General features: G+C 33.4%; 1 protein-coding gene across 1 annotated transcript in view; it reads left to right on the forward strand.

Moving 5' to 3' along the window:
* The window catches only part of FBXL13 (F-box and leucine rich repeat protein 13), a 257,446-nt gene that overhangs the window by 19,971 nt on the left and 223,163 nt on the right, over positions 1–14,312 (forward strand). The window contains 4 exon segments of the mRNA XM_025041933.1: positions 6,384–6,451; positions 7,237–7,391; positions 8,343–8,452; positions 10,390–10,557. Coding sequence (XP_024897701.1) covers positions 6,384–6,451; positions 7,237–7,391; positions 8,343–8,452; positions 10,390–10,557 — 501 coding nt within the window.

Below are 14,312 nucleotides of genomic sequence, written 5' to 3' on the forward strand. Positions count from 1 at the left end.
CTGGAAGAAATAAAAATAAAAATAAAAATGAAAATAAAAATAATGAAGTGTAGAAATAATGATGATATGAACTAGATTTATGTTGTTTATTTTAGAATAATGTTAAGTGTAAAGTAAGTAATAATAGTTAATGATGTGACATTTATGTATGTTTGCTATGTATGGCATTTGAAAGTTCTAAAGAATATCTTCGTAAGTTTTTAATTTAGTTTAGTTTGTTTCAGGGACTTCATTTAATAAAGTTTTAATAAACGTTTACCTGTTTAAGAAAAAATTAGTTTTTCAAAGTTGAATTTATTTAAATATGTGTTCATTAAACAGAGCACTAAACTATAAATAGCAGTGAGCATTTCTTTCCTTGCACAAAAGCCCGTTGGGCATTAAAGTCTCTGAATAATTTACAGAAGATCAAAAAATAAGAAAATTACTCATAGTGAAAACTCCAATCCTTGATACTGTGCCATGGTACTATGTTACAGACACCACTCACTTCTGAATTAAAGATATGGTTTCTTTTAGTATTGTTGTGACATATTACTAGTAACTTTTATAGCCTATAAAAAAAAATCAGAGTTGGCAGGGATTCAAATTAGATTGTGCATTCAGCACATACTTATAAACTCTAAGTCTGTTCAGGATGCTATAATGAAAATACCATATAGACCAGATGATTATTATTAACAACAGGGATTTATTTCTCATGGTTCTGGAGGCTATAAAGTCAGGAGAAAGGCACTGCAAAATTTGGTGTCTGGTGAGAGGTTACTTTCTGGTGCATAAACTGCCATCTTCTTGCTTTGCTCTCACATAGCAGAATGGGAGAGAGAGCTCTCTGGGTCTTCTTCATAAAGACATTAACCCCACTCATGAGGGCTCCATCCTCATGTCCTAATCATCTCCAAAAGACCCCTTATTCAAATACCATCACACTGGGGATTGGGTTTCAACATATGAATTTTGAGGGCACAAACACTCATTTTATAACACACCTCATGCTTTTATGCTAGCTTTATCCTAGAATAATAGTATGTGGGTTATTAATGACACTCATAAATGAAGTAGAAACATGTACTTTAAAATATGTTAACATATCTTAAAACAATTTAATATATAATTTCTCAATTCAAGGGTAAACGGAGCAAAAAAAAAAAAAAAAAAAGAGAATTTTCCACCAGAAGAAAAATTGTATAATGTGCTAAAACCCCAAAATTATAATATGAAATTAATGATTTATATTTATTTTTCATTTGGGTCTTATCAGACTCCTAATATTATACTAGGTACTTCGAATATTATAGAAACAAACTTTTTTCTATGGATATTACTTAAATGCATCCATTTTCTCATATATAATAAATGCTCAGTATCTTACAAAGTTAAAAATTAACAGTACAAATTACTAATGACATTAGAGATCCAAAAATTCAGTATCTGTTTGTAAGTTAGCATTAACGATTTCTAATTGTATTTCAGTATCTTCATTTATTGCAAAATTTTCCTATGTCTCACCAGCCTGGGATATGAATAGAACAAGTTTATAGTAACATTCCAAATTTTACTGCCTCTAGCACCTAGCTTCATAATACAGGAGACTGGTTTCCCCTTAAAAATTCCAACCAGTTGTTTTGAGCAATCCCAAAGCTGTCTCATGTGAATTCAAGAATTCCTCTTAAGTCTCTGTCCCAAACCCATGAAGCCATCTGAAGGTGGAGCCTTAGCACTGCTGCCCTTCCCTTCCTGAGAACTTCGAAGTCTAACCGAGATAGCACTATTCAACCACAAGTCCTTAAGATGCCAAAAGAACCTTCCTTTCTCTGGACTCCTTGCTGTACTCAAACCATACCCGGTGGTCATACTTTTTGAGAGATGCTTTTCTGAAGACCTCTATTAAGTCAAACTTGCCCTTCAAGACTAAAGCCACAATCGTTTACTTGCCAAAATAGTACCACTGTGTGGCATGAACTTAAAACTTTCCATTCATTTTGCCACCAGTTTTGAAATGAAGTACTTCTTGATAAAATTGTAATTTGAGGGCTTGTATTATTTTAGAATTTGTTACACTGTAAGACATTTGCAACATTTTTATCACATTTCAAATTTTTTTGGATTTGTATATATTTTATTAAATTTATCGAGGTGACATTGGTTAATAAAATTATGTAGGTTTTAAGTGTACAATTCAATAATACATCATCTGTATATTGCACTGTGTGTTCACCACTCAAAGTCAAATCTTCTGTCACCATATAGTTGACCTCCTTTACCCTTATCTACCTCCCTCCACCCTTTCCCTCTGGTGACCACTAAACTGTTGTTTGTGTTTATGAGTGTTTGTTTGTTTGTTTATCTTATTCATTTGTTGCTTTCAGTTTTATATCTCACATATGAGTGATATCATGCGGTTCTCAGCTTTTTCTGTCTGACATTGCGTTTAGCATCACAATCTCAAGATCCATCTATGCTGTTGCAAATGACAGTATTTCATCTTATGGCTGACTAATATTCCATTGTATACATGAACCACGTCTTCTTTATCCAATCATTGATTGAAGAACACTTCGGTTGTTATTTCAAATTTTTAAAATTTAAAGTCACGAAATTTGATGGCATCATGCCGCATGTGCTCTATGGAGGTGGAGGAAATGCCTTTCCTTACTTTGCATTGCACAAATAGTATATGTGTCTCATAGGAGCAGTTCTTTTGGATCTTGCGTGTAGTATCTTCTTCCTTAAGGCTCAAAGCCTCAATCATGAGACCAAGAGAGATGTCATGCAGCTTCCCTCCCCCCATCCTAGTCATTCTTTCAGATGATAGAAGAAAACTTCCTTTTGTCAAAATAAATTCAAAACAAAAATATCTAAGTTGATTTCTAGAACTTTAAAAAAAATTCATTAGAGATGCTCAGATAACTGAATTAATCAGATTTAGGCTGGGACCATCCCTTCCTTGTCCTTTATATTCATTAAATTTGAAAAATATAGAAAAGGATAATGAAGAGAAGGTGGGAAATTCCTCACATAAATTGAGTTGTCAGTGCAAATATATGGCCCTTGTTTAGATTCTAGTTTGAACAAACTACCTGTATAAGACATTTGGAGAGAACTATTCAAGAAATTTGTTATGGAGTGGTTATTAGATGATATTAAATGATTATTATTAATCATCTAAGGTGGGATAATGGAATCATCGTTGTGAAGAAAATGTGCTTAGAGATAGATACTAAGATATTTCAGAATGAAATGTCATGATTTATATATTATGTATACTTCAAAATAGAAAAGGCAAGTATGGCAGGATATTGACAATGTTCAATGTAAACTATGGGTATTGGGTATTCATTCTACTTCTCTGTCAGTTTGAAATTTTTTAAAATAAAATATTTTTTAAGACTGAGTTGTAATTATACTGTATCTAGTATCTTTTCAAAAAAGAAATCATGTTGTATTTTACTTCTTTTTAACTTATTTCCAGCTATAAAAAATATTTCCTTGAAACTCGAGTGTGAAGACAAATGTAGTTTCATTGAATTATATTGTATCTTGTTGGAACTCAGCCTTCACATTTTTCTGCCCCCAATGTACATGAGAGATAAGACGTACTCTCAGTAGTAATAGTGACTCATCAATAGTGGTGATTCCTAGAGAGGGCGAGAGTGGGGAAAACTTAAAGACGGTGAGGGAGTGAGCATGGATAGTTTAAAAGAAGTTTCACAGGTGATTCTAATTGTCCTCTGGAGATGGGACCACACGCCTAAAAGAAAAAAGGAATGTCGAATTCCAAGTAAATGTTGGAAAAATTCTTTTACAACTTATTTATTACTTAGATATTGCTTCTCTAACTTTAGAAACTATCTCCCATGGCAGAATTGCTCTTTAATTTCCAGACTCGAAACTAATCTTAAGTATAATTGGACTCTCAGAAATCATATGGTGATGCATCTTCCACTCCTTCTCACTCTCTTCAGTTGTAACTAGCAGGTGTCTGTGTGCTTCGGCCCTTGTGGGAAATTGGTGTGAATGGTATGTGAGGTCCTGGAAACAGGGCTCTCACTCTGAGGTCCTCTAACCAGTAGTCCCCAACATTTTTGGCACCTGGGACCGATGCTTTTATGAGAATCTAATGCCTAATGCTCTGAGGTGGAGCTGAGGCAGTGATGCTAGCGCTGAGGAGCGGCTGCAAATACAAATGAAACTTTGTTTGCTTGCCTCCTGTTCACCTCCTGCTATGTGGCCCAGTTCCTAACAGGCCACGGTCCAGTACTGGTCCGCCACCTAGGGCTTGGGGACCCTGCTACCAATGCCAGGTTGCTTTTTATCCAGCAACTTCTCCATAGAGTTGTTGCCCAAATCCTTTACTCTCCATTTGTAGCGGCCAGATGGCAGAGAATAAGCCTACATCCAGGCAGTTGTTTAATTCTCTCAATCAATCTGTACATATTTGTTGAGCTCCTACTCTATACAATATGCTGCCATCTAGAATAAAAAGGTGAGAGAATATTTTCCATTTGCAAGCAGTTAATATACAACAGCTAGGACGAGTAGAAAGCATGTTGCTGGAGCGTCAATGGTGAAAGCACAGGTACCGAAAGTAAAATCATGTTACTGAGAGTACTGGCATGTGACTGATAGTTAGACTGGCCAGAGGTACTGCTGAGCTGCAGTGGAGCTGACAATTGACTAGCCCATTGTCTGGGCTGTATGGGGCATCACTGGGCTGGAGTTCTTGCTGCCGGTCAGTCCTTCAGAGATGCTCTCTTAAAGCTACTTTTCCCTGTGGAGAAAACAAGAGGATGCCAACAGAGAGGAAAAAATCGTGATTATTTTAATTCTATTAGTGTTTTATTTTTTTTAAAACTGGGAGAATAATATAAAATTAAAATAAGAATTTAGAAAAAAAAACTTTGAAAAATTCTTAAAAACTTGAAAAAAGGAATATAATTACAAACTCTTTTCATCATGAATTAATGGAGGCTTCAATTTCTCCTTTCAAGAATAGAATAGAAACACTTCTTTGCTGATTTAAAGAGCTGATCATTAGAAAGAAAAGTCAAGTTCAAGTGTTGCTGGCTGAATTATAATTTTTCTTTTCAAAGTCATTATCACCATAATGTTTTGAACTGCATTTATTTCATTGTGTTATATACTCATATTTTATCAATTATTACATTTAGATATTTATATAGCACTTTCCAGGTTATATCTTCTAAAGAGAAGTTTAGGCTTAGGAAATTGAGGGACCAACAGCAGAGCTGAAAAATAATAATGTAGATGAAATTTATCTTTACCTCTGTCACCTCATTTCTTTTTTGTACTCTTTACTTATCTGGATTCCTTTCACCCATGAAAATTAGAATTTAGTAAAGAATGACTTCAATGATTTACATTCTCTTTCACCACAAGCATAATTTGCATATAATCCCCATCTAAAATGAGACTTTCCAAATGTCATTGAGCATGAAGCAGAACATCAGGGGGCCCAGGGACCTTTGTTGTATGCCTAAAATAAATCGATGATTAACATGTGTTTGCTGTATCTATTAACTGAACAAAGCATTTACAACAACATGCAAAGGTGAAAAACAGTTATTTTAGAAAAGTAGAATTCAGAATTCTGGGCAGTTGGTATAGATTTGAATCAAACTTATCTCTACGCCAAATAGAGGTGATCATATGTTTGTGTAGTTATGTAGAAATAAGGGTGGGAATAACCTAAGAGAAAACATACACCATTAGCACTTTACAGTAGTCATGTACATATAATAAATACATTAATATAATATTAAAGAATCGACCGAAAGTACAGACAATTTCAACAATCTTCAGCTATTCCCACATATTAAAGTGCATTATTGTGAATAGTTGCAAGTGATAAATTTGCATCTTTTGCAGCATATTCCTCAGTTAAGACTTTTAATTTATGTGGTTTTCTATTTCTGCTTGGTAACTGAGGCATTCTTGTATGTTTTTTTTTTTTTCTGAAAAGAATGATCTTATTTCATACTCTTGAGAAGGCAAAAATCATCACCGTTTAACAGTGACACACACAATGACCAGCTGACCCACAACTCTATACTCCTATCAACATAGCTGATAACAATAATAATGCCATAGTCCTTACCTTCAAATGCTTTAAAGTAAGTTCAACATACTGGGAAATTTTTAAGCTGTGATTTTAACTTTTAAAAAATAGATAATAGGCATACATAACAAAATTCCAAAATATATAAATGATATACAATTCTTCCAGTTTATTTCTGTCTTCCTACTGCCCAGTTATGCCCCTTAGATGTGACCGTTGCTGTAGTTTTCTTGTGTACCTCCCAGAAGTGGCCTGTGCATCGCATTTATTTCTAATGTTTATTTCATTTATTTGTTTATTTTAGATCACTCCAGAATTGATGATAAAAGCATGTACTTTTTATACTGGAAATTTAGTAAAGACCCACTTTTGGTAAGAATGTGATTTTTATATACTATTTTTTCCTCTTTGTATTCTTATTCTTGATAGTTTCCATATGAAGAAAAGCTCACTTTTGGCTAGTTGTGCTGATTTTATGTATTCAGTGATGTTTCCATAATTTATTACTATTTTTTAAAATATTTAATTAGCTTTTACTTAGTTAAAATATGTTCTTTATTTCTTCAAGGTATCACTTTCTTTTTTTAAAAATAAAACTTTAAAAGCAAAAATATAGATCCATAATTTCCTTATCTGAAACCCTTAGAACCAGATATGTTTTGAAATTTATATTCCTTTTTTTGTTTAAATTTTAGAAAGATACTCTCTATACATACTTTGTATTATGTAACATCTTCAGTGGTGTCTGAGGTGGCACTCTGAAACCAAACATATTTGAACATATTAGTATTTCTACAGCGACATATATTCTTACTAAGTGAAATGAATAAAAGCTCTGAGCAGCCATGTGTCATATCTAGAGATTTTGATGCAGAATTAGTTTAGGTCAGGTCTAGTTTTGCCTCTAAAAATAGGTTATGAAAAAACACTTTTGGATTTAAGAGTCTTCTGGGCTTCAAGGATGTAAATAAGGGAAGTGCAAGCTCAAAGGAAATGTAAAGTCTGGCTGGAAATAAAGCAATAAAAATAATTTAATGATTTCTTTCTATGCTGTGGTTTTTGAGGAGATCAAGAAGCTATTACTTTTTCATCCCTCTCTATTTAGTAATGTATCGCCATACCTGAAAATATTATTTTTCTGTATTTTCTGCCTGTAGTAGTTGGAAAAGCACAGCAATACCTCACATAAATGAAGGTGACATTCAGGCTGAAAAAATGGAAAAAGCAATGGAATATAACAATTTGAAACTTCAAAAATATGTATTTTGTCATTGGCACACTTATGTGAAAAGTAAAAAAGAACAACTTAAAGGTAAATTCTTACATAGTAGCAATTATTTTTTATATTCCTGTATTCCAAGAATCAGAAACTTTAAGTATGGTTTATACTAGAGCATTTATTATATTTATCTATTTCTTTCTTTCTTTCTTTCTTTCTTTCTTTCTTTCTTTCTTTCTTTCTTTCTTTCTTTCTTTCTTTCTTTCTTTCTTTCTTTATTATTTTTATGTCTAGATAATTACCATGAAAAGTAAAGCCACTAATTTAAAATATTGAATGAGATTTGTCTCAAGGGAGTTTATTGTAATAGAAAACAGACATTTAAAATACAATCTTAATTTTTAAAATAAAATCTGCATTTTTGTGATGTACATACAAATATAAGTATAAATAGGACCCACTGTCAGTTTTTTTACATCATAAAGAGCTGGTTTATTATAGATAGGTGCCAAACTGATTTTCTTTTAGAGAGAGTTATGTATTCTTTATAGATATTTCGTTTAATTTATACATAAGGCATAAAACATATGTTCTTTTACTTAAAACTTTGGTGGTTGTAATGAGTGGACAGTGCATGGACGTGATCTTAGGAGCAGGGGTATAGAACTCCAGCCTTTTGCTTAGATTTTATCTAGCTCACCAGATATTGATTTGTTTATGGCCGGCCGTTGCAAATCAGAGAATCATTTCCTCTTGATTGGCTACTACTGGTATCTCAGTTAAAGAGGATCCTCCAAAGGTTTTAACATTAAGGGAATGGGCCTCTATTGCTGAGAGGAAACAATTGGCTGCAGCTGTGAAGCCACTGCCCTCTGTGAGTGATATCCCCAGCCTGCCTTAGTCATCCTCCCTCCTGGCCTGGCCCTTGTAATTAAAATCAAACAAAATTATCAGATACAACATTGGTTCATATTATAAATATGATAGAATATTAAACACTTTTTTTGGAAACAGTAGTACAGTATTCTAATAAATTTTCTTCAGAAGCACTATTGCGGATACGACAGATATTCAACTATATCAAGCTAATAAATATCCTGACTAAGTGGAGGAATAAAGCAAGATATAACTATAAAAAGAGAGAAGATGAGCTGGTATGGTATATTGGAAACTTAATTTTTTTAGAAACTAAATTTTGCTGTTATATTGATGTTACCTCAGATAATAATGCTATGTGTGGAAAATACTAAAATTATGAGTATTATGTACTTTTGATGGGGTTCCTTTTCTTTTAATTTAATAATTTAAATTATACTTCGGCTACCTAAAACATCTCCTAATAAATTCTGTTTCATTTCAACTATCAACATCAAGGAAAATCTTTTAACATTTTGTTTAAACTTATTGTTAAAGATACTAAGAATTTTGTTTAAGTAAGTTTATATAGATGTCTTTAAAATGAAAGAGAAACTATTTGTTATGATTATAATAGAAAAATAAATGATAAAGATGGAATAAATTTATTTTTTCCAGATAAGGTTAAGTTGCCATTTTTTTCAATTTAATAAATTATCTTAATATTAAATTATTTTTGAAATTACTAAATTGCTAAACTTAAAGTACCATTCTTTTTTAAATTAAATTTTTTTTATTTTCACCTTTTATGTTTATTTATTATTATTTTTTTAAAGTATCATTCTTAACTGACACTCCCACTAGGAATTAAAGCAATTAAAACAGAGAACCCAAGCAAACTCTTTCAAACTTAAAAATATCTCTCGTTAGCTTAAACTATTACTATATTATTATTTAATGTATTAGAATATTTACAGTAACTACTGGGATTAGGATTCCAATATGCTGCAAATTTTTGTAGTTACATTATTTAGTAGGTAATTTTTTATTAATATTCTTTGAAGAACAAAGTTGAGATAAATAGGAAAGAGAAAAGTAGGAAGAAATTAAACCCGCTGTTTTGCGGTTGTGTCGTGGAGGGCATGATCAATGGCCTCCTACGACAAAAGATGTTGAAACCAATGATACTACTACACACATACAAAGAGTATGAAAAGATATATTACTCACATAATAAAAGATATATTACTCAGTGCTAAAGCCTGTGGTGGATATTGAGATGACTAAAGCATAGTTTTTGCTACCTAAAAGTTGGTCGTCTACTGGTATTGAAGTGGTGTTCTTGCCGGATGTCCTCTAGCATTCGCCTTTTGTGGACTGCTCATTCAGTGTTTTCCACCACTTTGTGCACTAAACTAGTTTTGACTCCAGCCCCGATGTCTGATTATCGATTGTCTAATGGCAAAATAGGTAACTGTACATGACCAGTCTGTCCATTTTACACCCTCCTTGAACTGAACAACCCCGAGAGCAGACAATATTGTTTTGGATGTGTATTATATAGTTAATGGGGTGTTCAGAGAAAATATATTTTTTTTAGCTATGTGATTTCTTGGCCTCACAATCATTCTGTATTCACTTAGGTGGAGTGAGGATGGCAGGTGTGTGCTGGGAAAAGGGGAACACTTCTGTGTGCTAATTCTCCAATGTGTGTTCTTCCTTAGAGTCTATTATATATATTAAAACAAAATTGTGTGTGTGTGTGTGTGTGTGTGTGTATGTGTGTGTGAAATGGATGAAACACTTATTTACTTACTCTTGGGGCATTTTCTTGATTATGCCATTTTCAGGCAAACCCCAAAATTCTTTTCTCTGACTCTCCTTTTTATTTTCATGCTAACCATCTCCGTTCTATGCCCCCAAATACCAATGCTGTCGCTACCAGAACCTTGACTTTGGGCTTTAGCTTCCTTATCTATAAAAGAGGAGACTGGATCACACTTTCTGAGGTGGCTGTCTAAACCAATGTTGTATGACAACTAATGGAAATGATCTATAATGCTCTAGTGGTTCGGAGAATATTAAACATGCTTTGGATAATGATAATTTATGTAATGATGATGATAATAAATAGTGTTTAATTGGTGCTATTATTGTGTTAAGCATTGTGCTTTGTGTGTATCATCGCATTTAACCCTTACATCAATTCCAGTGAATTTGTAAATTATTTTCATAGCGGATATTGAAACATGAACTTCAATTGAAAAGATGGAGAAACAGGATAAAATTCAAAGAACATGCTGAAGAACAATCCATTTCTTCTGAACAAAGTCTGTCTGAAGGCTCTCTTGGTGAGATTTCTCAATGTGACCTTTCGCTATTACCAGAAAGAGCAATATTGCAGGTTCGTATGAATTTATAGGTCTTAACTAGTTATTTTCAAATTGTCTGTTTAAATAGTGATTTTATGAACCTTATATCAATGATGAAAGCCATATTTTGAAAAAAAATTTTTTTTTACAACTAGCTGTTAGCTATCTCATTTTTTTGGAGATATTCCTTTTGGATGCCTATAAGATAAATATAACAATCAAAAATGGAGAAATTAAAGCTGTAGGAAATAAGAATGAAAGGAATGTTTTCCTTTTTTCCCTCCTTCAAACATATGTTGTCACTTAAGGTGCAATAGATTTTAAATAGCCCAATGCTTACCTTTTAATCTCTAATTTATAATCCTTTAATCAAATGTTATGTCTCTACTCTGGAAAGTAAATGGGGCTTCTCTTATTGCAGCATTCAGCTAGTTATGCATATCATCTTCCTTAGATTGTGAATTCATAAAAATAAGAATCATGCATCTATATCTTATATCTTATTATTCTCTGAAAAATAAGCCATAATTCCAACTACTGGTTATATTCTATTCTATTTTGATAGATAAGTAATTTCTAAGTTGCTGACATGATACCCCATCACCTCTGAATATTATTGGTGTATTTCCTGTAATCAAGGGCATCCTCAGACCTAATTCAGGTTTCTTCATTGTTTGAGACTACCTGACAAGTGGTGGAAAAATTGTAAAATATCACCTTATTCTGGTTGACGGCAGCTTTACATTATAAAATCCCATGTATTAAATCCACCCTTCTAAATGTACAGAACTGAGCTCAAATTATTTTTGGGTACAAGATCTATATCTACATCTAATCTTATACTTTATGTATAACATCAAGTTAGGATAAGGATATTTTTGCCTATTCTTTTCTCTTTATAAATTGCCTGCTCATATCTTATTCTTTATAAAATTTGAATTCCTATAATTTTCTTATTAGTTTGTAATAGCTCTTTATATATTGGTAATAAGAACCATCTACCTGAAATATATTTGAGATTTTTCTCCCTATACACTCATGTTTGCTTTCAATTTTGCCTATGGAGTCTTTGATGAGAGAAAATTTAAAGCTTCATATAATAAACTCTATTTTTCTAAGCCATATCACACTCCTTCCTCCAATTATGTAGCTGTTTTGTCTTTAAACTCTTACACTTTTGACTGCTAATGTTTCTTTGTTCATCAGTGGCTGCTCTAGGGTTTATAGTATTCATTTTCAACTTATGACAGATTAGGCCTTCAAATAATTTTCTATCATTTCACACATAATGTAAGAACCTAACAAGAGTATGCTTTCATTTTCCTTCTTCTGTGCTTTGTGCTATTATTGCCATTAATTTTATTTCTATGTATTTATAAACCCTGTAATATGATTTATTTTTGCTTTAAACAGTTAATTATATTTTATTCAGTATTTTTTACTTTTAATAATCTGAAACTTACATAAAAGTTGCAAGTACAGTACAAAGAACTTTTTTTCCTAAACAATTTGAGAGTAAGTTGCTGACATGATACCCCATTACTACTGTATTTCCTGTAAACAAGGTGTTCTCTTACAGTCATCAAAATCCTCAGATTCAATTCACATTTCTCTACTTGTCCTAGCAACATCCAAATAATGCCAAACGATCCAGTCCCGAATCACATACAATAATTGTCATGTCTTCTTAGTCTCCTTTACTCCACAACTGTTCCTCAGTCTTTCTTTAATTTTCGTAACCTTGACATGAAGATTGGGCCAGTTTTATTGCAGAATATCTCTTAATTTGAGCTTATTTCATGTTTCCTCAAGAATGTATCCAGGTTATGTATTTTTGTTAGAAATACCAGACATCTTGCTGTGCTCTTCTCACTGCATCATATCAGTGGCGTGGGATTTGGATTTGCCCATCGTTGGTGACAGTCACTTTGATCACTTTATTAAGATGGTGTCTGCCAGCCTTCTCCACTATACAGTTTCCCCCTTTATAACTGCTATGCATTTTGTGGGTAGTTACTTTAAAATATTCTCATTCCTCATCTCAATTTGTTTATTTATTTATATCAGCATGGACTTGTGGCTTTCTAGTTTATTTAATGGTTATAATCCACAACTACCACTATTTATTTTGGTGTTCGAATTGTCCCAGATTTGGACAGTTGGAGTCCTTTCAAGTTTCCTTCCTTGTCCTTTTGACAGGCAACCATCATCCTTTCTTACTTTGTAGCACAGCACGATGTCCTGGGCTCATCTTGTACTTTCCCCACTCTGGATAGGTTATTTTCTCCAAGATTCCCTGAGTCCTTTTTAATGTACATGGAAACCAAGTTGAGCACTACCTGTGTTCATTGCCATTGGAGTGGCGCTTCTCCAATGCGGTCTCAGTAGATACACCTAGAGACTATAAGTAGCACACACATTTACACATTTATTTCCATATCTACATACCTCTACTAACTGAAAACCTAAATTGTACATGGATACTTCTAGCTCCTAATTAGCACCACAAGGCTTATTTCTAGTTTCTCCCTTTCCATATTTGCAATATCTTCCTCTAGCAGTAAGAATCCCTGCTCTTATTATTCTTAATATACTTATTTGCTCACCTTCCCTGTGTGTAACCAGTCATATACATTGCTGCTCCTATCCCGTCCTTGTGTGGATACCTTCTTCATTTTGCTTAGGCTTTGACATCTCTTATCAGGCCACCTTCTTGTGCAGAGGTCCTTCTCATATTGTCTGGGCTCTGACATCCTATGCCAGTTGCCTTTCCCGCTATGTATTTGTCTTCTTAACTTTGTTTGGAATAAAACACCATGCACTGAGTGCTTTCCTACATAGATCCACTCTTTACCCTACTCAGGCTCTGACACCCATGCATAGGCTGCCCCTCTTTGGGGATGCCCTCCTTACACTGTGTAGGCTGGTCCCCCAGCCCCCATAGCTCTTTCCACATCCAACTTGGCCCCTGGTATCTTACACAGGGATTCCCTTCTTTGGTTTACCCTCCTTGTTCTGCTCAGTCTCTGACATCCCATTCTGGCTGCCCTTTATTAGGGACACCACCCTCTTCCCTCTCAGGCTCTGGCACTGTATCCTCCATGTTATCCTCCATGTGGATAGAGACCCTTCTCACCCTGCTTGCTCTCTAGGGAAGTTTTATTTGGTTCATTCAAAAGATTTTTACTTTTCTTCTTAATTTTTTTCTTTTAAATTGTTGAAACTTTTTATAATAGTTGTTGTAAAGAAATTGTCTATTAGTTCTGTTACCCCTAAAGTTTCTCTATGTGTTTACTTTTTCATTTTCTAATTACAGTTGACATACAATATTATATTAGTTTCAGGTGTTCAACATAAACATTCATGAAACTGATGAAGTGATCACCCCTATATGTCTAGAACCCATCTGACACCATACATATATATTACAACATAATTGTCTATATTGCCTAAGCTGTACTTAACATCCCTGTGACTGTTTTAATAACTAGCTATTTGTACATTTTTTTTGGCAATATGAGACTTTTATTGCACCTTTAAAATATCTTATCTCAAATAAGTCTGAGGAATCACCCAACATCTTGGCATTTCTGCTGGACAACTTAGATCTTATTCATCAGCCTGCTTTACAACATAATTGTCTATATTGCCTATGCTGTACTTAACATCCCTGTGACTGTTTTATTTTTATCTCTTGTGTACATTTTTTTTGGCAATATGAGACTTTTATCGCACCTTTAAAATATCTTATTTCAAATAAGTCTGAGGAATCACCCAACATCTTGGC

The sequence above is a fragment of the Pteropus alecto genome, unplaced genomic scaffold (genome assembly GCF_000325575.1).
Source record: "Pteropus alecto unplaced genomic scaffold, ASM32557v1 scaffold109, whole genome shotgun sequence".
NCBI classification, from domain to species: Eukaryota; Metazoa; Chordata; class Mammalia; order Chiroptera; family Pteropodidae; genus Pteropus; species Pteropus alecto.